At 47.0% G+C, this 26,815-nt stretch overlaps 3 protein-coding genes across 4 annotated transcripts; 1 reads left to right on the forward strand and 2 right to left on the reverse strand.

The window, feature by feature from the left end:
- Positions 1 to 8,107: 8,107 nt before the first annotated feature.
- LOC6607969 (odorant receptor 43a) lies at positions 8,108 to 10,636 on the reverse strand. Of its 2 annotated transcripts, XR_004361484.1 has the most exons (7): positions 10,192 to 10,636; positions 9,821 to 10,091; positions 9,658 to 9,757; positions 9,412 to 9,513; positions 9,238 to 9,345; positions 8,609 to 9,156; positions 8,108 to 8,500 (listed from the first exon to the last, which is right to left on the reverse strand). XR_004361484.1 is itself a non-coding variant. In XM_002032681.2 (6 exons), exons 1-6 carry the CDS (start codon positions 10,634 to 10,636, stop codon positions 9,052 to 9,054), a joined length of 1,131 nt encoding a protein of 376 aa, XP_002032717.1. In that variant the 3' UTR covers positions 8,108 to 9,051. The 2 variants fall into 2 exon arrangements, 1 of the variants encoding a protein (XP_002032717.1); XM_002032681.2 differs by having other exon boundaries at positions 8,108 to 9,156.
- Positions 10,637 to 14,318: 3,682 nt separating this feature from the next.
- LOC6607970 (adenosine kinase) lies at positions 14,319 to 16,685 on the reverse strand. Its single transcript, XM_002032682.2, has 3 exons — positions 16,125 to 16,685; positions 15,883 to 16,038; positions 14,319 to 15,363 (listed from the first exon to the last, which is right to left on the reverse strand). The coding sequence occupies exons 1-3, from the start codon at positions 16,202 to 16,204 to the stop codon at positions 14,499 to 14,501; spliced, it is 1,101 nt and encodes a 366-aa protein (XP_002032718.1). The 5' UTR covers positions 16,205 to 16,685; the 3' UTR covers positions 14,319 to 14,498.
- Positions 16,686 to 20,168: 3,483 nt separating this feature from the next.
- On the forward strand, positions 20,169 to 21,302 carry LOC6607972 (growth arrest and DNA damage-inducible protein GADD45 alpha). The gene has a single exon (XM_002032684.2). It carries the CDS (start codon positions 20,421 to 20,423, stop codon positions 20,910 to 20,912), a length of 492 nt encoding a protein of 163 aa, XP_002032720.1. The 5' UTR covers positions 20,169 to 20,420; the 3' UTR covers positions 20,913 to 21,302.
- Positions 21,303 to 26,815: the final 5,513 nt, after the last annotated feature.

The following is a 26,815-nucleotide window of genomic DNA, read 5'->3' on the forward strand; positions in this document are numbered from 1 at the left end:
TAAAGTCTCATATTATCGGATTGAATAACCTTTCCCTTGACTTCCTTAGCCATGAATTATTATTCCTGACAAAGAAGAAATCAGTCAAAGGGCCTTAGATCGCATTAATAAAGTTATATTTCTCTGTGTGCGACTGATAGTCGCCCGAATCATTGGCAGCTGTGTAATTTGTGGCCATGCCCCTTCCATGTCCAGTTTGTCACCAGTTTGTTTGGCCGGGACTAATGGCCACTTAATAACGCCCACTCCGGGGCAGCTGGCATCCTGGCCCGTCCTCATCCGCCCCTCCAATGCCACCTGCATGCTGCGGGAATGCGATGGAAAAGGCCGATAAGCCACCGAAATAGTCTGCGTCTGGCATTGATAAGCCAAATGACTTTGGCGCTAACGCACAGACCTACGGAAAATACCTCAAAAGTGGGGGGTGGGAGGGTTTTTCGCACTCCGCACTCCGAGTGGAGATGCCAGCTTCACTGGACAGCAGCCCAACGGCAAGGACTCTCTGGGCACGCAACTTTTGCAATTGTAATTCCGCAAAGTTTCTCCTGCTGCGGAGAAATGGAGGTGGGGCAAGTGCATTTGCCAGATAGATTTTTGTTGTTAGATGCCATTTTTCGTTATAATCCAGCGGCGGGCAGCAGACAAAGGACGAACTCTCACTGCTTTCCCAGCTTTCCCTGCTTACCCAGCTTTCACTCGATGCGTGCGCCTTTGTGTTTTATTGCATGTCATTTCCGCTGCCGTTTCCTCCGGCCTGGCATACTTCTGATGATTGGTCTGCTCCTGTCTGGCGGGCATCCTGCCACCGCCTCCGGACTGCAAATGCAGTGCAGCCATTATGTTTATCCTGCCACACATACTGCCATCTGCCGGGCACACTACCCATCTCTATCTCCATCTCCCAAACCCATTCCCAGTCCCCCGGTCAGATGTACACTTGTACATCAGATATGGCTGAATTTATATTCGCATTTCCGACGCTCATTTTTATCATGAACCAAAACTGGGGCCCACACACTCCGCCAGCAAATTGTAAATGTGCAGCTGCCGCACTTATTCTCCTGCCCATGATGGCTTGGAGTGGAGCAGAGTGGAGCATCCGGGTGGACAAACAACCGGGTGGGTCGAGTGGGGCGACATTTATTGGTGCCGTGACTACGTGGGACAATCTGCTCGTGGCATTTGGTTGCGCTTTTCAGGCGAGGTTTCCCGAATTTTCGACTGCGGTTTTCATTGCCAGCTTTAATCGCAACTAAGGAGAGCAGAAGTCCGAAAATCCTACGAGCTTAACTGAATTTTAAAATTTGATAATTGTGATTTAAGCAAGATGGTGATTTAAGCATGTTTAATTTACCAATTAAAGGATTAAGCCAGAGAAATGCTGAACATAATGGATATGATTTAAGATTTAACCAAAGTCACTAGAATAACTAGACACTAGAATTATTCTAGTGTCTTTGGTTTAACCCAGTTTTGCCAGCTACTGTTCATTACTACTTTTAAGAGTAGTACATGTACTATAACTTTACACTTTCGATTAGTTCGTAGTTGACAGTGAAATTTATGATATCCGACACCATACAGAAATTCTTTCCCAGTGACCAACGCCAGTTTCGCACAATGCGATTATGAAAATGTTATTAACTTCTGCAGAACGTATGGAAAAAATGCGTAATTTATGGGTCCAGAGTCGGAGCTTATTATTGCAGCAGGACTCCAATCCCCCGACGGACCTTCACCACCCACTATCGACTGGAACGGACTAATGGCGCAGCTTTCAGCAATTGTTTACTGGCCCATTAATTAATACAAATATAAATTGGCAATATGAGTGCGTGCTGCTCACACTCGGCCAAAACAGCACGGGCAGCAAAAACAATGAATCAAGTGTAGGCCCGGATCCGGTCCGGTGAAGTGCGTCCGGAGAGCGGGGGATTGGTCGAGCCTGGCGCATAAATAACCACGAAATGGCCGGCAAAAACAGAAATGAAAAAAATATGTACGCATCACTCACATATATTTATATATATACATGTATATTTTTATGCCCTTCGCCTAGAACGTTTAATTAATTTTTAGCGTGTTTCGCAGCCCCCAAAAGCCAGGCAGCAAAAAAGAAACAATTATTAATATTCGCCAGGCCCAAAGTCCCCGCCCATTCACCATATCCACCGGTCACGTCCACACTCCCCATTCGGAACCATTAAAGGGATACATCATCATAACTAATAATAATCATGTGCGGACGCAGTGGCTCCCTCGACTTAAAGAGATAGCGCAAGTCGTCCAACGAAAGTGGGAGTAACTGCGCTCTGCTCGAATCAAATTAAGCATTATTGATGGTGGGACACATGTCCTGGTCGAGCTCTCCGAGCAACTGTATCCGCCTGGTATTTATCGCGCCGCAGTCCCTGCAGCCAGCAAGTCCAACAAGTCAGCCATAAAGAGGCAGCCGAGCCGGCACAGTGGGACGAAATCGTCAATTGTTGGCAATATATGACTACCAATGGGAGTACCAATCGGTTCGAAATTTATCCTCACTTATTTTAGCTAGAATTCCTTTTGTGGAAAATCCAATAGATTTACCATTAGATTACTTCCGATAAGGCGATTATACTATAGATATCTGTATGGCACTTTATTCCTCTTAAGCTTACCTCATCCCACTGTAAGAACACTGCCGTGTGTGGAATGTCAATCCGACTTGCCCCCCGTATCATTAGCCGAACTGACTGCGTCTTTGTCTAATGTGCCAATCTAATTAAAGCTGCACTGAGCGGAAAATTTGGAGCCCATGTGTGAGTCGCTGCCGGGTGGAGGTGTTTGGTAACTAGCCAGTGTCCCCGCAATATATGCCACAAATAATCATAAAACTAATGTTGCAGACGCTCCGGTTCCCCTTCCTCGAGTTCCCGGGAGCTGCTGGCCAAAACCAGACTGGGGTCTGTTTCTCACTTTGTAGCGCATTTATTGCGGTTATATTTTCCTTCTCCGGCTGGCAGGACTTTATTTGGTCTTGGTCTGGCCACAGCATTTGTATCTGTTTCGCTTTCGGTCGTGGCTTTTCCTTGGCTTCGCCTGGGTTAGCCCCATAATTCATGATGAATTTATGATCGGCGGGCTGCAATGTGTTTATTGGCCAAGCATGAGATGATTTGTAAAATGTTTATCAAATTTAAATCTACAAAGGAAGTGATAAACTGTAGCTTCTTAAACACAAAAGTTGGGCTCAAAGCTTTAGTAGTCATGTTACATTAAATCACTGACATATGCTTCCACTATTCATATCGAATGTTTCGAAGGCTCTTTCCATAGAAAAAAGTCCGCAGAGTGTAGCCTTTTAATTAAGTCGGGACTTCCGCTTCCGTTTCGCTGTCTCTGCGCCTAAGTAGCTCGGCACAACAATCTAAATAATTAAAATATGCAAATGCCGCCTAATCCTGCCCAGCGACACGTACACGCAGACACAGCAGTCCGGAACGAAATGGAGGGGATCGACCAGAATGGCGGCACTATACCCGTTCCTCTGGAGCGGAGCGATTTGGGGAATGGACACGAGGACATTCAGACAGCCAGCGATTTACTTAAATTATTCATGGCAATGCAGTTCGACTCGGGGGATAACGATGGTCTCAGTCCCACTATAGCAGGTAGTAAATTAGGTAAATGACTCCGTCGAATCGTCGGCGTAAAGTTTGAACAGCACTTTGCAGCAATTAAAGACCCTCGACGCTCAGATGTATGCTACGATTTTTTCTCTAGCCAGGATAACCCAAAGCCGCCCGCTCAGGTTTTCCATTGGTCTTTTGGTCTGGCGGCAGCTGATCCGCTCGCTAAAATATTCAATTATCGAAGTGGTGCATAGGCCTCCATGGTTTTTACCTAATTGCAAAAGTTTTATGAGCAGCGCTTTTAAAGCCGGGAATTTTATTCGTGTTTTACAACTTTTTCGGCGGCACTTTGGAATGTTTGTTTCCGTTTGTTGTTGCAAGAGGGAAAACATAATTTTTAATTTCGTTGCCCGCAGCGTTTTTATTGGTTTTTAATTTCGCTGCTGCAGACATGGTCCGCTGCTTGTCCTTTTCCAGCGAATGTAAACAGCATCCTTAGAACTTGCCAGCGCAAGGGAAGCCGGGAAACGTGCTCCTCCGGTCCTCCGATTCCGCATCCTGATGCTCCTGCGGCCCATTGGGCGGCTGTCATAAAGCGTTAGCGTTGCTTTGTGTGCTGCGTCGTCAACGATATCATCATCATTTTCATCATCGGCAGGATGGTGGAATGGTGGGATGGCGGGATGGCCGGATGGAGGATGCATGATGCACGATGGAGTCCTTCCCGCTGCGTGCAAATATGCTTTGTCTATGGCATTCGTTTTTTAATTTTTTTGCTCCTTGCGCTCCGTGTTCCTTTGACTGTTGTTGTTACTTTTTCATTACTTTGGCTTAAAATTGATATGAAACTTTTTGCCCACTCTCGCCGGGCAGAAGGAGTCCTTGCCATCAATACGCTTCGTTTCGTGTTTATTTTGCCACACACACGCAAACCCCTGGGTCCTTCTGTCTGTCCTTCTGTTTCTGCTCGTGCGATTGTGGCCAGTTGTTTGGTCTTCGTCCTTGCTTTCATGGGTTTTTAATTACGACAAGAATAACAATATCATGTGGTCCATGCTAACCGATTCGGACAGGTTCTTAACTTCCTCGATGCCACATTCTCCCGCTTTAACTCAACGAAATCAATCCAGTTTGTGACTGGATGAATAAATTCCAAATTGAAAGTGGAAATATGTACCTGCGACATAAATAAAATCAAGTCTCCTGGTCTGGGGAGCATAATTCGATTGCCAGGCCGCTTATCTGTAAACTTTATTATCGTCCCCAGACATTCCTTCAGATTTGACTCATTGTCGGCATAGCTAAAATATCGCTTAAATATTTGATGTATCATGCATATGCCATGAGGCCCCTGCCCAGCCGACGACGAGTAATGCAAAGCCCCTGAAAAAACAACCACTGAGCGCTGAAAAAACGAAGAAAAATGCAAAGTAAACATTGCGCATACGCCGTGATGGCCCCCAAGGCAGCGCAGCCACACTTCTGCCAGCTTTCAGGTGGCGTGGCAAAGCGCTAAACGCTGTTTGCCATTCGGATATCGAAAGTTATAAAGCATGAAATCAGTGCCAGCCACCGCCATGCGATGATGATAACGAGGGTCTGGGATTTGGGCCTTTCCAGGGGGCGTCGAAGCGAAGGTACAACTTGGCGGCATATTTAAATGTGGCTGCAGGGCAGACAAAAGGGCAGGGGTGATGGGGTTGCCGAGGTGGCTGGAGTGGCTGGGGCTGGGCTCCGTGTTTGCATTTCGCTTACAGGCACTGGCAGACAGTCAAAAATGTGGAAAATGTCTCCGCAGTTTCCCAGCTGCTCGGCCGGGTGGAATTTTCGGCAACAGGAATTTCCCATTTGCAGTGATAATCAAAGGGCCGATCAAGTTGCAGGCCTACGGCAGCCACTCGAAGACGAACTTGGAGTTTGGCCCTAGTTGGGCCACAGACAAATGGAGTTGCTCCCCCATTGTCTGCCCTTCTGGTCCGCAGGCTTTGGCTCTTAATTTTCCGCTTGTGGTTTTTTATTTTTGTAATTTTCTACTTTGTGGCCGCGGGAAAAGGAATGCACGGAGATAGTTGCTCGCCTGTGTAATTATCTGCTTATGCTTCCCTTTACCGTCATTACTGTTGCCTTTGTGGCCATATAAAGTTGTCGCTGTTTTGACGTTTTCCAGAAAAGCTGCTTAGGCAACTCCAACTCCAACTCCAGCTTCCACCTTCTAACCTAGGCAAGCGGAAATTGCACAGAGGCGGAAGTAATTGGCAGTGGCATCGGGATGGCGCAAGGAGCCCCAGGGAAGCCTCTCTAATTTGGTCTTGTAATTAGCGCAGCTGTAATGACCTCCTTCTGGGCCTCGCAGCTCCAATCGAAATGTGGTCGGCGTGCGGCGGGAGCAGCTCCTGGCCAAACGAAGTTGGCAATCTGTTTGGCTTGCACTTCAATTACTTGTTCCAATGCCGCAATTACCATTCGTTTGGCCAAACATAATGTGTCCTTGTCATCGCTGGCTGCTTCTATGCTCCTTCTGTGGCTCCTGCTCCAGCTCCTCCAGCTGCAGCTACAGCTGCAGTGCTGGCCGGGAGTCCTGGAAGGTACTTGCTGTAGACCTTGTTGTTTGCACCTTTGCTTTGGCAATTTACACATGGCAATGGCAATAATAAATCAAAAGTGAAAATGCAAATATTTTCCAGGCACCAGGCGGCAGACGGCCACCAGCAGCCAGACAAACATCCTGCAGGAAGCTAGACAATGTGGTTGTCCATGGACGCGCAGCAGGAGGGGGAGTAGGAAGGACCAGGGTCGAGTTGGGACGGGGCTCTAGAGATTTATAGCAGGTGCCGATGTAGTTGCTGCGAGTGTTGTAGTTGCTGTGGGGGAGTTGGACACAGAGGCATCAATAAATAATTGGAAAATGAATGCTTTGCTTATGAGAGATTTCGCAAATGACCCGACAGACAATGGATGGAATATTTGATGGGACAGCCAAGGGGTTGGCTGCGCATAAGTGATGGTTAGACCAAACACACTCGACGGATGTGCATCCAGTCCACTTTAACTGGCGTCCAACTTCCGGCACTTAAAGTTGACCCTCGCCCGCCTTCCATCTCCCGGAAGGGATTCCAAATTCAGTTCCCTGATTCGACCGCAAAACACCCAACAAAGTCGCAGCATCAACTGTCACCGAATGCCACAATTAAAATGGAAATTAACAGGGAAAGCACACTGTCAATACGACTGTCACCTCTGACAGCCAGTTGACAATTGCAAATGAGCACGGGCCACACAGCCCGCAGAGATCCATGGTGTCCGGATTGCCGGATTGGCATACACATGGACACGGAGAGACGCCAACGAAGCCACTTGGAGGGCTGCGAAATAAACTCATTATAGCAATTTATGCAAAACGCGGCCACCGCAATTGAAAATCCATTTAAAATTGAAAATGCCGCCGAACAAGTGGGCCACCCAACCCGGAAAAACCCGCCACCCCCAAATCCGCCCGTTTGCCATGTTGCGGTTGCCACCCCCACATCACCCACCACCGGGTTTACTGTTGTGTTGTGTTTGTTGAGCTGCCTTCATTGATGCATATGAATTCAATTATAAAACAACGTAACCTTCGGATGGGTGGGCGTTTGGTCGTTTGGGCGTCGCAGGGGGCGTGGCAGGCGACCGCGACCACGAACTGTTCTCTAATGAAACAGTTTTTTGCGAAGCGAGAACGAAACTTGTTAATTTTATGCAGCAGACAATGAGGACTCGCAGGATACGATACGCCAGGGTGTCTCTCCTTCATTCGGAGTGGCGCATTTACATTTCCGGCGGCATTTGCATATTGCCTGCATAAAAATCAAAGGACCTGCTGGCAGCGGACGCCAAGGAACTATAGGTGCTGTACACCGAAAGAAAAAGGCAGTTAAAATATAAAGTAGTTACATGGGGAATCTATTTGACGTTTTTATTTAATTTGGTAAAACGAACGATACATTAATTAATTAAAATTAGTCTTCTCTTTGACTTAATTTGTATGAATTATTAAATTTCAGTATTTCCTTGCCTATTATTAAGTAGTATATGTGTAGTACACAAAGCAGTAGAACCTAGTTTTAATAGGCATTTATTTACTAACTAATCGAATGAATATTTGGAAACAGAGAGATTGATGACTTCTTTGTTGCAGTGAAGCAAGAAAAAGTGGAAGCCCAGAGGAAGTTCACATTTTGCTGTCCAGTGGGCGGGGCGCGTAGGCGTTCACCTGCCACCAAATGGCGAACAGCGGGCAACGTAAATAACGGGCCAGAGCACAGCGAAGTTCAACACAAAAGGCGTTCAGCCGGGCAAGTCAACTGGTCCGCACTTGACACCTCATAATAAAATTAAGTATACGCCACTCGAGCCGAGCCGTGCGATAGGCGCTCCCAGCCCAGGAGCTCCTCCTCCAGCCGCGCTCCATTGTTATTTATGCGCTCGGCAGGACATCCAGCGGAAAACACAGCGTGCAGTCGTCCTTCTTTGAAGTTTATTTGCGTATTTCGAGAGCGCCTGCCGCCGCTCATTTCAATTTTCGAGGGGCGCCTTCGTCCTTCGTCCTTGTTGTGCACCCGCTTAGTTGTCCTTTGGTGCTGTTGATGTTTATGCTGCTGTTCCTGCTGCCGCCGGCAATTGTTTAACTAGTTGGTGTCAGTTATAATGAATTTTAAATTAAGTTGTTATTGCTGTCGGGCCGGCATTAAACGATCCTGCTCACAGCAGCAGCAGCAGCAGCAGTTTATTTGCATAATAAAGGACATGACTAATGTTAATTAAATTGCAGCAGACAACGACGACTAGTTTTTGGGCATTTTAATTAAAAGCGCAGAGGACGACCCTCGGATATTCAAATTCGATGGGTTAGCCTGAAAGTATGCGCAAATGGAGCAATGAAAAATGCATAGGGCATAGGGCACGGACTAATTCCACTCAATCAATATCAACACTAATTGCCTGGAATACCAAATATTTACTTATTCATATCGCTGTGGCACATCCTTCTTGCCCAAATTGAAAGCCACCATCGCCGCAAATCCGAATGCTTTGATATTTGTGAATCATACTTTCGGGCATCCGGAGCAAACAGAATGGGCAGAGCCGTGGACCTACTCCACATCCTTTTGACTTTATTCCAAGCACAACATTCTGCTGCAATCTACAATCTATTTTGTGTAACAATCTAAGAAGCCAACTATTTGCATGCCAGGATCCAGGAGCCAGGATGCCGACTCCTTGCCAGCAGTCCGATTAAATCCTTTCAAACGACAAGCATATGCAAATGCCAAACAAGCAGCCAGGACCACAGCCAGCAACAACTTTTTGCATTACCCGGATTGCTGGAAAAGGGATAGGGAATGGGGAAAGGGAAAAAGGAGGAGCATGGATGGGGCAACCCCGGATTTTTCGGTCTTTCAGCTCATTTGCCGGTGACGCCACGCAGCATGGTGAAGTAGGAGTAGGACGCATTTAACAGACTCTGGAACATGGCCAAAGTCATGGGGTAAACGTTGCCGACTCTTATCTGCAAGATGAAATGGAGCGCACCGCACCCGGAATGGAAATGGATTACAGTCCTCGCAAATGAAATGCACCCAATGCCCACCTCCATCGGGTGTTGTGTTTGCATCAAGAAGATCAGGAGGGTTTTGCGAAACCGAGTTCCTGCCTCGTACCAGGGCACATTGTAAACGGCCTCCGCCACCCGGTTGTTCTGCAGGGATACGAGTTAAAAGGAGTCATGGATAGCTATCAAATTGAATGGAGTTTGTGGGATCACCTCGAGGCATATTTCATTGGCGCGATTGTAGTAGGTGAAGAGAACGTACAGCATGGTCAGGATGTACATCACTATCGAGATCACCTGGGTGGGTGAGGTTATCTGGAATGGTAATGGTATTTTAAAAAGGATCACAGACTTAGCTGCAGGAGTGCCACAGTGCCATAGAAGACCGCCATCCCAAAGATTTGGTTCTTCCGATTTATGGAGGCTCTTTGGCACCCGAAATCATAATCAGTGACATACAATGTTCAGACAGAAGAGCAGTGAGCAGATTATCGAGCCAAAAATAATTGCTTCCACCGCCACAATGTTGGCCACCAGTTTGTTGAGCTCCCACACATAGCTGAAATGGAAATGAGCAGCTTAGAGATCTCCTCGACCCCCAGTTCATTCCCTTGCTGCTCACCGCATCACCTGCGTGTGGTACGCAATGCAGGAGGCCAGCCTTTGGAGGCGCTCCTCCTCCGACTGCTCCGCTCCGCCAATCTGGCCCAGCCTGTGCACCAGGATCTGCAGCATGGCCTTCCCAAAGATGGCCAGACCGGCAAAGAGGCTGACGAAAGGCATGTACATCATGGACAGCAGCAGGGGCGTGGGCAGCTGGGCCAAGTAGATGACCTCGTAGACGGGCGAGCTGGTCATGCTCACTCCTGGTAGAGCTACCCCAAAGGGATGAGCTGAAAGGAGAAAAGGACACAAACAAAGTTGATGCTTATCACGAATATCCTTTCGATTTAGATGACGGTTATTTTAATCCCATTCTGTGAGTGTACTAACCTCTTTCCTCCCTGAAAAGCGGCGAGACCAGAGCACCGACAATGTCCAGGAAGGAGGCACTCAAATTAAGGATGGCCAGGTTCCGAGCCTCGCGCTCCGCCCTCCGCAGTATGCCACGCCCCCATTCGTCGGTGGAGTCGAGAATCGAGTGGAACAGAGTGGCCAGTAGGTCGAGGAACTCCTCGAACTGGCCCCGCTTGATTATGACCAGCCACGTGCGCATCAGGGCGTTGAAAATGGCCGAGAAGAAGAACATGTTCAGGATGAAGGCGTGCAGGTCGCCCCACATCCGCAGCAGGTAGACGAACTGCATCAGATTCATCGCAGTCACCGGCAGCACGAAGGCGAACTTGCGCCAGCTGGAGCCCGGAGTGGGGTACAGCACGGCCAAGTGCCGCCACATCCGCACGTTGATGCCCACCAGGCCGATATCCTCGATTGCCATTGCTCCGCACTTTCTATAAGCTCCTTACGGGCAGATCCACTCCAGACTGTGCCGCAAAGTGCTGAGCAAATGTCTTTTATTCTGCACCAATTGTCGCCATCGAGGAGGGCAATCTGCGGGCTAGCGATTGACACTACAAACGGAAGTGGCAGTGCGATTCAAAGAGGGAAGTGGAAATGGGATTGGGAATGGGATTGGGTAGTGGGAAATGGGAAATGGGCATTGGGATTGGGAACTGAGGCCATTTGGCACTTGTCGTCGCGCAGCCTATAATTTAGCTAATTGGCTAATGATGAGTGTAATGTAATTGAAGTGCGATTGCGATTGCCATTCCCATGGGGCACAGAGCCGGGCAGATTGGAAATCCAGCCGAAGAGATTTGCATTTCCAATTGCATTAATGCCCTCAATCAGGTTATATAATAATCGAATTCAAATTAAATCGTTTTTATTGAAAACTTTAGATATTACGTCAGCAGAGCTTACTGTCAGTATTGCCTTTTAAATATTTCATATTTTAAAAATAGAAGTAAGAGGGGTATTTAAATGGCCTTTTTAAGCGTATTAAAGGAATCAAATATGTACATTAAATTTAAATTTACATATACGAGTAAATGAGTCTGAAGGCAAATATAATTGAAATCGTTCTATCTACTCTTTAAAAGCGTCATAATTGAATAGTTAATTATCCATATACGTATATTACTTACATGTTTACAACATGAGACCATCGGACGATATCAATGGACATCCTTTCCAGAGAATCCGGTGGCATCTTAAGGCTAGTCTTCTTCACCTCGATGTGAATCAAGTGATTACATTAAACATTTAGAATGTTTCCCGCAAAACAGGCTCGCTTTAAATTTCCTGCAAATCTACATAAATGTGATAAATTGGTTTTTCACTTGCGTATATAGTAAGCAACTTAGAATAATTAATTCTAGAAAGTATAAGAAATAAGAATGATTTTATCCTGATTTTCATGGTTGTAGCCGAGCTGTAATGTATGTAGTTTAGTTGGCATCATAGATACTCTTTAAGTGAGTTGGAAAACAAATATTTTTCCCAGCGAGCAATAAGTCAACCGAGTGTTCCCTTTAAACTAAAGCTCTCGCCGCTGAACGAATATGTAAATCCCCATTTAATTTGGCCATCGATTTTGCCATGCTCCTCCGAGCCGGAACCGGAAATCCCCGACCCGAAAAGAGGACTCCATGCTCCGCCGCACAGGCAGTCAAAAAGCCAACGAGCCGCTAACGTTTTCAGTCAGACACTCTGGGAAAATCGGGAGGGGTCGGTCAGGCTGGACGGGCAGTCTGGAGCGCGATGGCCGGCATGACTTATTAAACAATAAAACCGGATTATCCGCAAACAACTGAGCAAACATGCCGGAGCCAAATATTCTGGCCGGTCGCTTATCATGCGGACGAGGACAACAGAAAGTCCAGGAGGGCAGGCGCAGGATCTGAACGGAAACCAGTCCCATTCAGACACAAAAAAAACAATATAAAAATCAACAAGCGACCGACCGACTGGCATAACATAATTCAGCAACAATGCTGGCTCAGCAAATATGGCAAAGGAATTAAAATGGGGAAAGGGCCGCCAAGCCAACAAGCCAAAAAGGAGTCCGATGCCAATGCCAAGCCCATAAAGGCACACATTATGGCCACTTAACCGCGCGTTATGCCGCAAAAGGCAAAAGGACAAAACCGAGCGGCAAAGAAGGTTGCCCACTGGCGGCGTATGCGCAATGTTTTGTGCAAACATGCTCCACAGAGAAACTACGGGGCAGGGGGGTGGTGAGGAGCGTGGGGCATGGGGCAAGGGCAGTGGGAGGACAAATATGCAATGTCAGTTACAGCTGCCCCATTTGGTTGCTCATACGCAGCGTTGCACATAAATCAAATGGGTCGCAAAAAGCATTAGTGCACTTGCCACACTGAAAGAAAAACGGACTCAATCCCTTAGTTTAGCTGGGCCAAACGTATTTTAAACTTCATTCCTACATTAACTTCTTGTGTTTCAAAGTCTTAGCATCATTGATCATTAAAGAATATATAATCAGTTTTATAAATAATATAACTATTTCATATAACTTTTCTATCAGTGTACTCCTTCGTTGATTACCTAGAAGGCAGCCGCTTCCGAAGCACAATTTATTGTAAATTAAAATGCTAAACAGGGCAAATGAGGACATTTAATTATCACATGCTGGCGAGGATCTTAGTCGAGCCTTGGGATAGTCTGAAATCGGCCATTACCCACACGCAGACATCGAAGGAAGGGGGTCGCCCGAGTGGCTGCTAACCCCGTAAACCACACGATGACATTAATTACGGACCCGACAAAGGACTGGCGTTGGCCAACCCAGTGGCCAGTGGCCACAGCATAGAAGGCAATCGAAGTGGCGTGGAAGGAAGGGTTCTCCGGATGCCTCACAGGCGGTATAAAATTAATATCGAGTAATTAACAGGGCGAGTGCTGAGACTTAAGTAGGTGGGACACTCGATTAGGTGGGTGGGTGTGTCAATATTGACTTTGCCACATTCGCATTGCCACTGCCACTTGGCTTCGCTTAAGCGGCTCCTTGCCAATTAGCCAGCTCACTACGCTGATCCGGGAATTGGCCTTTAAAGTGCGGAATTGCTTTCGGCCTAAGCCCGGACTTCTTTATGGTTTCGAGGGCTTCCCATCCTCAACTCCTCCTCCGGCAGCAGCTGGCTTAGGCCCAGACCTTGGCCTGCTTACACAAGCATGCCAAATGCGGCTTAGTTTTTGTTAACGATTCGCAAACATGTGGCCCAAACCCCAAGCCAAACCCCAAGCCAACCCCACGGCCAGCACAAAGGCGGAATTCGCTTTGATGGCATCTGGGCATGCGAGTTCTCTTTGGGCCAAGTCGTCACTTACTATTGACTGACTTGTGTGTGGGATGCACGCGGTCCATATAAGATGGATGAGTAAGCCGGCGTAGCAAACGAGAATTGCTTCTTTGCGGATAATAAAGCATCTCGAGGAATGCGCATACAGATGTGTACTAGGGCATCGCAGGGGGAATTAAGTGTGTGATAACGGATTCGGATGACGATTCACACAATGCCACAGTCCAGTGGGAACTTCGGCGATCGAGTGAATAACACGGACGTATTAATAAGGCTATCGAGGTCGAACAATCACCAGCTGTACATGCATATATATAAGCTCTCATTTCTCTAGCGAATACTTAATACGTGATTTTACATATGAAGGTATATACCTAAATAACGACGACCTGTGTCATAAATGATTTATTTATGTTTGCTCAACTAATGAAGTCTATCATACTGAATAGTATATCTACGAAAGTATTACAGCGAATTATTAATTAGTATGCATTCAACCCACTGTGCACAAAACAATTCTCTCGAATCTATATTTAACCATTAAAAAGAGTCTTCCGGTGATTTCATGGCTTGATTAGACGTGGGCACATTTTCACTATTTCACTTTTTATCTTTGCGCTCTTGCGAAGGTCAACGCAAATGCTTAGTGGCAATGTGCTACAAATAGATACATATGTACTGGCTTCAGATAAATCTGTTTCGAAATACATTTAAATGTTAAAAAACAATATAAAATAGGGATCCCTCTATATATATTATAAAATGTGATTGCTGAAATTTTTCAGTATTATTATTATCTTTCGTAGAACGATGTATAAATCATTTTTATTTACGACTAAGTTCATTACTTGGGTGAAATGGTGGACAAATGTTTGACTAAGCCTAAGGTTTGCGGAGATTACCGGAATAATTACAAGCTAAGAGTCTACTTTGGTGCTTTGTTGTGCGCTATCTGAGGTGGCGATGCACGGCGTCGGTCTAGGGCAGATTGCAGCCCACCTGGGTGACGACCTTGGCGGCCACGCTGGAGGCCATTCGGATGCACTCGCCCAGCGAGCGTTTCTCCAGCCAGGCGTGCAGGAATCCGGCCACAAAGGCATCTCCGGCCCCAGTGGCATCCACCAGCTGATCTACGCGCTGCGCCCTGAAGTCCTCAAAGCTGACGGGTCCGGGAGGAGCCAGCTCCTCCACGTAGTTGGTGATCACCTGGACGCCGGATCTGCCGTTGGTGACGAAGATGACCTTGGTGCCACCGGATTCCAGGAGATGATCTGCCAGTTCGTCGACGTTTCGGAACCCACCCGCAGCCTCGGCCAGCGCCTCGAACTCCTGGCGGTTTCCGAACAGGAAGAAGGCTGCCCGGGCCAGCTTCATCATAGCCTGGTGATTTTTCCTCACAATGTAGGGGGCACTAAGATTGAGGGCCAGGCGTCGTCGCTCCCGCACCAGGTGCTGCACTATGTAGTCGCACACATCACTCCTCTGGGGCACGAAGAAGCCCTCCACGTACAGGATTTGCTTGCGCTCCACGGGACGCAGGAAGCTCTGGCCCTCGTGGCTGACGGCGTGGCTCAGGGTCTGCACCTCGAACTGAGCCGAGGCGCCGATGTTGGCGTACAGCGTGGGGTTGTCCTGATACATGAGGCACACGCACTGCCCGGTGTGCGCATCCTCGACAGTCTGCAGCCTGGCCTCAATGCCGCGATCCCGAAGGATCTGGCGCAGCTCCTCGGCGTGCTTGTCGGCTCCCACGGCGCCAAAGAAGAGCGCGTCTGTGCCCAGCTGCTTCAGGATGCGGGCAGTGTTGAGGGCAGAGCCACCCGGATTTGTAAGGCACCGAGAGCTGAATTGGATTTAACTCGGATTAGTACGGATTAGCTTTGTAAAGGCTGTTTATTATAATTTATGTTGGTACCAACTAAACCCTGGTCTTTGTAGAATAACCGGCCATTTTCCATTTTCTACTTCTTTAAACGATTTCGTACAGGTAGGGTATTCGAAAAAAGCTACTGAATCTTCAGAATTTCCTCAACATGAATATCATCTACTGCGAAAATCAGTTTTGCTGCCATTAGGGATTAGAAAGAAGGCCCATTTTACGTAGTAACTTTTTAAGTAAAGATTGATTGTTGTGCACAAAAGTGCTACGTTTAAACAGTCTTTGTTGCCCAAGTCCTATTTGTTGCTCATTCTTTGTATCTTTTCACAATTTCCATGAAAGGTGATACTAATTATACCCTCAAGACTATATATATATTTTTAAAATCAGTCTAACTAAAGCCAAAACTTGGATCTACATGTTCGAACAATGGGCATAGATAAATGATAAAGAAACAATCGGGGAAGATACAAAGGTGCTCACCACTCTGTAGCCTCCGCTGCCAGCTGATTGAGTTTCTCCATGTCCAGTTCGCCCTTGGAGCCCAGTTCCAGGCCGAACCGCTCCAGGAGTTCGGGGTCCTCGAGCTGGACGAGTCGGTCGAGCAGGACGTTGCCGAAGCAGATGACCTTGCGGGGCCTAAAAGTGGGAAAGCCCAAGGGTCAGGGGGTTTTTTACCGGGGTTTTCCGCCTCTGGTGCTGCTGCTGCTGCTGCTGATACTCACGTGTGGAAAGCCCCTTGCGTGTCGTCCGTGGGAGGATTGCCCCCGAAGATTTTCTCGTACACGTAGCTCAGGTACTCCATTGTATGCAAAAACTAACGCTTGCTCGGGACTTTCGCGTTCTATTCGCAAGTGCTCCGGATGAAACAAAATACAACAGTGATCCGCCGCTTGTGTCGTCCGGCAGAGAACTGAACGCTCGGTCCGGTTTGTCCCGGTGTTTTTATCTCGCTCTCGCCAGCGTGCTCGGTTTGTTTTTTCCCATTTCGGGCAATTAGTTTGGGCCAACTTCTTTTTACCTTTTTATCGAGCGGCCTACAAAGAGCAGCTCTTTGTTGTTTTTCTGTCACAACTTCCCATTTCGCTTGACTTTTTCGACTTTTTTGACTTTGCCTTTTTCAATAACACAGAGCTTTTGGCACTGCGCTGGCGCTCAGATTGTGGCTATCGTGGTTGTCGGCGGCACTTTGGTGATTCAAAGTCGCTCCACAAATGCCATCGAGTTATCATCCGTAATGACTATTTTATAATTTATGCGACTTAATTGTTTAGCGTATTACATAAATATTGCGTGTAATATTCACATGCTTACCAACACTACAGTGCGGCAGAAACAGCTGTGTGCGTGCTTTGTTTACAAGGAAGAAGAAGCACAAAAGAGTGCAAGAGCGTGGGAAAAGCTCTGCCGGCAAAAAAAGCACACATCGGGTAAAAGCTCAGGCAGCGAGAGAGCCAGAGAGAACTTGACAGAGCTGCCAGTCGGCGCGAACATTTCGAAACGGCAGTTAGAAATTTCAAAAATGCTCTTAGTAAATAATTAAAAATCTAAGTATCTGTAAGCAACAAAGATATATTTACATTCAATTTACTTGAGCTCTAGTTACAAGTCTTTGATAATCATTTCTACTTACGCAAGGCAAGTAGAGAACATTACAATTGGAATATATAACGAAATACATACATTTTGCAGAAATGTGATGGCTTTCTATCAGTTTCAGCTTTGTTTGCACTCCTTTTCTTTAATTTCACCATGTTCTTGAAACAGGTTTACCGAGGTGCAAAGAATTCAGCCCTGCAAATTATGTACACCTGCCCACCAGCGAGCAGCTGAATCATTTCGCCATAATTTGAAAGGCGCTGGCAAATGTTTCGCAATATTACTTAATGCGAGACAAGACCTAATTATTTGGGAAGAACGTTGCTCGCTCAGATAACCGAAACTCCCTTGCCTGAAGCCCCGCAATAAATAAGAGAATTATGGTATCTGGTCTGGAGTGGGAAAAACCACGTATCGACAAAAAACTTTACTGCATTGGGGTTTTTCGCAGAGAACTCTTTTGGAAACTGGGTTTTCCCTGCAGCCAACTGGGAATTCCCCCAGCATAGCCGCACTGCATACAAAATTGCACCTTGGAGACCTCCACGCCGGCGCGAGAAATCTCGTTTTCCAGCGTGAGGCTGGTGCACGTGAGGATTCGGGCGGCATTCATCGGCCAGATTGGTGGCTTGGTGACCGGTTGCAGGTACTCAGACCGGCGGACTTTGGACCGGCCTGAAATGGAATGCCAGATAGCCGAATGCCGAATGTGGGGGAACTCTTCAAAAACCAGTTCGCACTCTCTTTTGACTTTGACTCACTTGGCTCTTCGCTTGGCATTTCGGTTTCGGTTTGGGCTTGGGCCCAGTTTAGTGCTGCGCCGGCGTGACTCAGCAGTGGGGCATCCGCCGGCGAAGTGCCTCCGATCCATGCCCGATCACTCAGTGGCCTCCACGATTGCCCCTCGAAATAAGCCATCCAATGTGGTGGCTTCACATGTGCTGGGCGCATGTTGCACACACAACTGGGTGGCATGGCCCACACACAAGCAGCGGGCAGAGGTGCCATTGGAGTCCCACGCAAAAGGCTAAAAATATCCGAATTCCTTGCCCGGGGAATGGGTTCGATTGTGACGTGCGGATCAAGCTGGATGGAGAACCAAAACTTCTAGTCCGCACGTTCGCCGCAGCAATAGAAAATGCTGAATTGGTGCCCTTTTTGCACTTGTGACAACTCGAATTCCGAGCTGGAATGGCAAAACAATAGTTTCATTGCAGTCAATGCAAATGCGTATTTAATAGATACGTAAGTTTGATTATGAAACAAGCTAAAATTGTAATCTCTAGTAAGATTATCTTGAAATGATATCACACGGTTTTTGAAGCTCTTTAATTTTGAAAAAGTATTAAATGCGATAAGCAGTTGCTTAAGTTTTCAATATAAGCTACTTTGTATGAAAAGATCAATGATAAAGCATAACAAATATAAAATATGCTGATTATAATGGGGCCTAAGATATTTTTATAATTACAAGTATTGAGCGAATCATTCTAGCCGGATCTAGCTAGAAAACCCCCAAATTGCCACTGGATTTCCGCGGTTCATTGGCCACTTTCGAGGCGAATTTGGCGCGCAAATTCGGAGCTGAGTTGGCGATTTCCAGCTTTCAGCACTTCCGCGGCTGATCCACTTCACTACAGGTATGCCCCTCGTAAGCACGACAGTTGTTTATGTTTTCGGGTCTAAATACATGCATAGGTCAGTAATTTGAATCACACTACTCTTATTCATAGTAATGTAAAACCAGAATATATGTATGTACATACATATATTATTGTTATGATCATTGGCTGATCATCAGCTTGGATGGGTTGAGTTGACCACTGACTAGTTTCACCAACTGGTTAAGGGTTAAGCACCATATCACCTGCCCAAGATGCACAGATAAGAACAAATGATCTTAACCCAAATATATACCCTTTATATTTGCCTTTTTTAGGGTTATATACTCTTCATACTAGCCGCCTGTTGTTTTCGTCGTAAATCTTGCTGAATTACATGCTGCAGCTGCCAAGGAATGGTTTTCAATTCTACGCTGCACGCTCAGCAGTTTGTTCAACTGCAGAACACCAAATCACATTCGTATGTACATATGTACATACATTGTACATACATACATATGTATGTAAGCATTGATATGCAGGTGCTATTTATAGCCATAACAGAATATTTTGCAAGCCCTGCGAACTATGCTGATTCGGCGATTAACGCAATAATTAATCACTAAAGTGCACGGCCAGCGGTAGTTGAACCCCTTGCGAGTAGCGAGCTGGAAATTCCGCCGGATGGCGTAGTTCGCGGGTTCAATTGATAAAAACTCAGTGGCGATCTCGACTGGCGATTCCGACACGTTCCCACGTGCCGAATGTGCAGCGTGAAGGGGGAATTTAAAATTGGAATGCCGCGATAAATTGATTAGCAGCTCCCTTTGTGTTTGGCCATGCGATTCTGTTTGTCCGACCGTCTGGCAAAATCCAAAAAGAATAATGTATCCAAATCCAAAGGAATAAGATCGTGCGAAGCTTGGCCAGAAATAAAATTCGGGTTAACTTGGGTAGGTAAGGTCATCCGTTAATCATACGCCTAGTATACGCGAGTTGCGCATACGCCGCGTTGGTCGCCGAGATGGACCTATTGCTCGCCATCGGCCATCAGGTATCAGGCATCATTGAGTGGTCCATTCACGGGATTCTGGCGAAATGTATGTACTTAAATTAAGAAAACCGTTCAAGTGAAATTTATTTACGGATTTTTGTTCGAATTTTGATGAGCAAATTGCGATTTACTCAAAACATGTTCGCACACGATTTTTTCTCGCGAAAGATAATGAAAGCGAAGCTCTTACTTAAGGGAGCCACTTTCTCTGCCTTCGCGAGTGGGAGAGCCGAGTTTCCGGGGGAGCCAAGTTTCCTGACCCCATTTGGTGCGTCCCAAACTGCAGATTGCAGTTTCAGTGTGATGGAAAGAAACCCCCAATCTGCTAATTGCCGCGACATCAACGGAAATCTTTCGGATCCCCAAAAAGTAATGAAAAAACCCGGTTTGGCTGAAAGAGCGCGAGAGCGGGAGAGCGAGCCCCCCTAAAAAGCTCCCGCTCTCGCATTTCTGATGAAATTCAGTGGAATTCGCAGGCGGCGGAGAGCGCGGCTATAAAAGCCCTCGCTCGCCAACCGAAAGCATTCATTGTGAAATTGCCACTCAAAATTGAAACAGCGCGGACAAACGGTTGAAGAAACGCAGAGCCCAGTGCGAAAAGAATTTCATAAGCAAAAGTTAATCGGGTGCTAAACAAAAACACTCGAAACCAAAGCAAAGCAAAAGCGAAAGCAACAACAAACAGTGCCCAAAAAGTGGAAGCCAACGGCTCGAAAATTACACAAAACTCAAAGCAAACGCACAACCAAACGGATAACACACACAACATGGTCGTCGAGGAGAACTGCAGCATGCACCACCTGGAGCGCGAACTGGACCTGGAGCTAGAGATCGATCTGGCCATGGAGTGCGCCCCCATCGGACGCACCATCAAGTCGGCCCTTCTGAGGGCCCAGAGCGAGGCGCGTGTGATCGTGGGCCTGTCCGCCGCCATCAACGTGCTCTCCAAGTCGCCGGAGGGATCCCTCTTTTGCCTGATGGCCCAGCCCAAAGTCGGCGACTCCGCCACCCACATGCACGAGGTGCTACTGGAGGCCTTCTGCTACGAGAACGACATCTACGTGATCAAGGTGGACGACGCCACCAAGCTGAGCCGCATCCTCGGCCAGGACTCCGTCGAGTCGTGCTGCCTGGTCCAGAAGGTCTGGGCCGACGCCCCCGAGGAGCAGCTGACCAAGGCCGAGAACCAGCTAGTCGACTACTGCGAGGCCCACTGGGACGCCCCCCAGCAGCCCATTGTCCAGCTGCCGGCTGTGTAGGCGCGTGTGAGCGGGACAGCCAGATGTCACAGAATTGAACGGCCCCGCACAGTGGGCGCAAACAAACTCTAATGGAAACCAGTTGCTGGGGGTTGATGGCCCCGAACGTCTTGGAGAGTTCCCGAGGGAATCCGACGTTTCGTGGCGCTGCCAGAAGCCCACCGGCACATGTACACCTACATAGGATATATAGAATACGACATATGTATATACCCTAACCAACTGTATTCAGGAAGCTGGAGAGGGAGGAGGGGAGCAGAGATGGATAAGCCGGCGCCTTGGCGGATAATTGAAACTGAAAGGCGACCTTCGAGGCGGCAGAAACTGCAGCTGAGATACCTGCGGAAGTCGCACACAGATACTCACGCACACAGCCAGGGAGCAGCATCACACACAAGCGCGTGACCAGCTGCCGAACCAACCACACAGATGTGCACATATGTACACAGAACCATACATAAATATAGCCAATTTGTTTCTGTATAATTTTCGCTTTAAGCGTCGCGCAAATTTACTGATAATGACAATTATTATGTACGCCGTAAATTGTAAATTATACTTAAAAGGAGAGCAGCCAATTGCATGTATACATTAAAGTTTTGTTATGTTAGCTTTTCCCCAAAAACATGAGATGAAAACACACAAAAAAAATGTTATCTAACTTAAGCAAAAACGAAAATTGAGGTTTTGAAAGAACCGATAAAAAATGAAAAATAAAAATCTTGTATGAAAACCAAACTTTCTCCGTCTTGTTATTTGCCCATCCCTTTCAGCACTCTCTTCCAGCAATCCAAACTGACGTCAATGGGTGCAAATCCCTCGGATTTGGAACGGGAGCCCGCCCGACTCATCAATCTTTGCTTAACTGCCGGGGTTTCCCCAACGAGCGTGCCCTGCATATAGAGCCCCATCGGACGTCTTATCAATGAATTCTCGGAACCCAGTGGAATGGAAAGCACGCGTCAACGCCAAAATCGGGGCCATCCATCTGGGAGAAGCCCTCGGATGGAAGTATGCAGTTTTATCAACTCAGATAATGGGTGCGAGAACAGTCAGTTTGCCTAGTTAATTGTTGCCATCATCACTGATCAGTGGGAAAGTCAGTTAGAAGTATGGTCATGCATATAGGGGGGAAAAAGTAAAGCACCGTGGAGCACTTGAGCTAATCAGAGTCATACTGGGATATTTACGACCCAATGAACGAGGCAATGCTCTAATTTCATACGAGACCCACTTTGTTTCATTTGCGAACACGCTCGCGATCATGCCAATTGACTTGGCCAACCAGACAGATGTTGAGCATCGAGACACGTTAATGTAATCAATGCCAGACATCGCGCAATGTTGGCCTAATGGATGGACCGGCCAGCAGAGACAATGGACAGATAGCCCATCGCACGGAGGAGCAGCTGCCATGCGAGCAGCTCGTGCCGTGGGAAAATCACTGGGAAGAGTTCGCCACTGATTAGGACCATTAGCATGGATCCAGGTGGCCAAGACATAGGTCAGTTCGGCGGATCGTCTGGACACGACGCGATCGGAGATAATTTGGAACAGTTTAGCGCCTGTTCCACTCAAATTTTCCGTCTTTCCGAAACAAGACTCTTTAATTTGGTTGTGGCCTTAACGTGATAATCATAATCATCCAGTAGTTGGACCAATAACTCTATTTGGAGTAGCAATTGGAGTAGCAATGCCAAGTCATCTGTGATAATCTAATGTGTGAGCATAATTACATAATATGGATCAACTTATTCGGTTTTTTCAATTGCATACTTCGATATTTATTGTTCCACTTTAGAGAATATTGTTTAATTAGCTTGTGCATTGCACAATGGGAGAACTGCATCGGTTCGAGCCGGTTTCAGATCGCTTATGCCCTTCAAATTATCACTATTGTGCTATTGTCTCAGTGCATTTCAGCGACCTGGTGCGACATCCAATTGGGCTAATTGCCGGGTGTTCGGCAAAATCCAGGTGATCTGTTAGCGCTACTTACACAAGCCATCCCACTTAATCATCGCCGCGGGTACTTTACCCCGATCCAGCGAATCGAGCGTGAATTCCAAAGAACGGCCCGAGTGCTCAATGCCAATTCCGATTCGGCCAAGTCATTGCGAGTTGGGTAACGAGCCATGCGGCCATTGACTGTCCAATTGACTGGCTTTGGCTTTGGCTTGGGGCCAAGCTTTCCCCGCCAGCTGGACAGCTGGAAAACGGGAAGTTTGGACCCGAGACCAGACTCATGCAAACATGATCATCTGCCGGATTCCCGGAGGCGGACGGAGTGCAAGCTTCAGAGATTCGCCTCCACCGGCGACGTCGTCGAAGGTAAATATGATTCATATCGATTAATAGCGGTGCTAGCCCCGCCAGCTGGAAATTAGCATAATTCTCAATGCGAATCAAAACGATTCGGAATGCCCCGCTAGATACTCGTACTCATACTCGCACTCATACTCATACTCATACTCGCCACTCGACTTACAACCTGTTGACAAACTAGTTTCGGATTCGTGCGACAGGCCAAAGTTTCTGTTTCTGCCGACCTGCACATGTGATTGTCATGAGCGCGTGCTGAAGGCCCAGCGTTAATACCCCTCCTCCTCCTCCACCATCTCTTCTATGTGGTGGCAAGCCCATGGAATGGTAGTATCTGGCCGGGATCGGGAGCAAACATGTTGTCTTCGGGCGAATCGAAAACAAGGCGTTGTTATTATTATTAATTCGATTTACGCGTTAGCTGGAATTTAAGCGCGCTTTGAGCGACGCGGATTTCCCCGTAGGCGGCTAGCACCATGGTTATGCGGAATCTCAGCCGCTTATCACTCTGTTTTGAGTTCCAGTCCGGCGGATTATGCGGCGTAGAATTATCAGCCGGGCCTTACGCAGAACCAACTGCGCATGGGAGTGGATGGGCGACGGATGGGCTGGGATAAAGGTACGTGGCATTCGGGAGTGGAAATCTCCGGCACTCCACTGATAAGTTGCCAGAATTTCCACATTTTCGGGAGCCATTAAGCACATTTGTTTACTGCGTTTCACTTAACCGCAAAAGCATTGAACTTTTCCACCGCCAATCGATTAGATTGATTGTGGGGCGTGGAGGGAAGTCATGGCTTGTCCGTCCGCTCATGAATGAATTTCGCAGTGGAAAACGGGTTTTCCAGCGGGGCTTTTCAATTCCCAAGCTGCTCGGGATATTCCAGGCCAGCAAAACAAACGTAAACTCTACCCGCTTTACACACTCGCTGCGAATATTAAGCATGATGTCGCAAAATCTGTCTGAGTTTGCTGGGCTGCGCTGATAAGAAGGTTCAGATTGTGGCGCCCGCTTCGTCGTGGTTCTAACAGTTTTGAGTAATTGAACTTGCTCGGATTCAAATGTTTAATTGTTCCCGGAATCACGTGCACTGACTGCCCTAGATTACTATGGTCGCGTTCCGGGGAAAGACATTCCGCAAACAAGAATTAAAGTTAAGCGGGGATTATGAGATTTAATTCCGGAGCAGGAAACTGCTATCAAATGTCGTAGTCAAACATTAGGATTTCCGAATAAATATGTTTGTTAAACTGGAAACAAGTAAAAGTTTAAGTAAGCAAACTGATTATATTTCAAAGAAACTGATGCAGAGCACAATGACTTAACTAACTAAGTAGTATAGACTTCAAACATAGTGGTTAGCGATTGTACTTAGTTAGAACCTCGACCTCCAAGCAGTGGCCCACTAAAGTAGGCGATTTTCACACATATCCGGTTCGGTCTGGTTCCTCACATGATCCGTGATTTTCAGCAGGAGCACCTCCTCGCACATCTCGGCGGGAAACTAATCGGAAAGCCAAACATAGTTCCATACAACAGTTAAGTAAGCCGAGTAAAACGCAATTGCACTTTCCGGCGTGCCACACCCCCACACAAACAACAGCCCCGCCCCGAAATGGGTTAACTATTTACACAAACATGTTGGCGCGAAATTAGCGCCTCAATTATAATTGAACGGCATAGACAGGTACGGTCGAACTCCAATATTTAATTGCTGTTTATCGCGGCCATAAAGCGAATTTGATAACGCTCTCTCTCTATCACAAGGCGCCCACCTCACAGACTACTCTGTTATCTCTTTCGCACGCCGATTGGCTCTCTCTCTCTCTCTCTCTCTCGCTCCGACTCTTTATGGGAAAGTTAGCGCCGACTTGGTGAATTTCACAAGAACGCAGACTGCCGTTTTTCTCTCTACTACTTTAGATTCTCTTTGTATAGAACATGAACAGAAAAAAACTGTGTGAGATATAAATTATATGTTCCAAAATACATATGTTTTTTCTTAAATTTTAATTAAGTATAACATACCTTTATTTTAAAAAAAATAGGTAAGATATTAAAACATTCAGTTTAATTACCATTTACTCCAACTATAATCAACTGTATAAACAAAAGATATAATTTTGTGGTAACTAGTAACTGCTCTTATCAACTTCATTTCTTTCAGAGCACAGTCCCCACTCAACGCGAGCCGAACGAAGCTGATTAGATTCGCTGCGGGGGATCTCCGACCGAGATTCTGGTTGGAAGGGCCAAGTGCAACTGGCGATTCGACCGTCGACGTGCTCGAGCACGTTTCGTATTGATACGAGTTGGAGCTACATACATATGTACATACACACACACGGTTGCGGCTGCGCCACATACCTGGCGAACTTTGGGGCCGCATGTCCTCCGTCTCCATCTCACCTGCTTACGTAAGTAGTGCGGCAATCCGCCGCTCAGCGTGTCGCCGTGTACCGTTATTGTGTCAGAGCAGCGCCACGACACCCAAGCACCCTTAGGCACACCACCCACCACCTAAATCGGACAGCTGCTCGAGTTGCGTCAAAGTCGTAAAACTTTCTCACGTAAGTCAAAGCCCAGAGTCCCGCTATCTTGTCAGCCGAATCTGGGCTTATCCTTTGTTGCAACTGCAGCTCAGCCCCCAAACGGCGAAAGTGCACATATTCAGATTATAAATACGAGTTTATGGCGGCGTAAAAAATGATTCTTAACGATCCCCAGTGGTCATAATGAAGTTATCGCATGATCGACGCTCGGAAACATCCAAACATCCGCGCACCGCACCGACTGATCGGAAAGATCAAGGAGGCCTTGCCGCCCACCCAACTCGCCCACACAACGGATTGTGTATAAGAATAATATAATTATGCTCGTGTTAGCCAGTGCAGCCGTAATAGTGACGAAGGCGCATGTCTTTGTGACGTCAATCTTCACGGGAAACTTCTTCAGCCGCGTGGCGATAGCGAAACAAACGTGACGCACTCCACTGGACTGGACTCCAAATGTCGACTCCAAATGGTAGCGTGTGGCAAATCTGGAAAATCACATCCAGCGAGACTTATGCTACGCTTCCCACGCGTGGATGCTGCGATAAAGTTCTGTTTTCGAAGGAGCCACTTGTGTTGTTTACTGTTTAATCTGATTAGGAACACACTTTCCTTGTGATTCAGTTGCTTGGGGGTTCCCAAGCCGAGCAAACAGTATTGAAGACAGCTGGAAGTGAGTAAGCATGGTACTGCTATGGTATGGGCTGGAAAATGGAATAGTTTTGGAAAAGACGCGTTGATATCTAGTTTATTATGTATATAGTACTCATGACTTGCCTGAAATTCATGGCAGCAGCTCCACTTGTTTGTTATGGGATCCGAAAACTTTATCGCAAAACGTGATAATCGCACGCATGTGACAATCATGTCACGTTTTCGCTTTCATAAGCCGTTACTAAGTGGCTGCCCAGAATTTTTTGGCCTGGCAACAAACTTTTAGTGTCACCCAATATCTCATATATGCAAGTGTATTTATGGTATATTTATGGTATATTTGTATATTTGCGTTACTAGCGGAGGAAATAATA

This window comes from Drosophila sechellia, chromosome 2R (assembly GCF_004382195.2).
Source record: "Drosophila sechellia strain sech25 chromosome 2R, ASM438219v1, whole genome shotgun sequence".
NCBI classification, from domain to species: domain Eukaryota; kingdom Metazoa; phylum Arthropoda; class Insecta; order Diptera; family Drosophilidae; genus Drosophila; species Drosophila sechellia.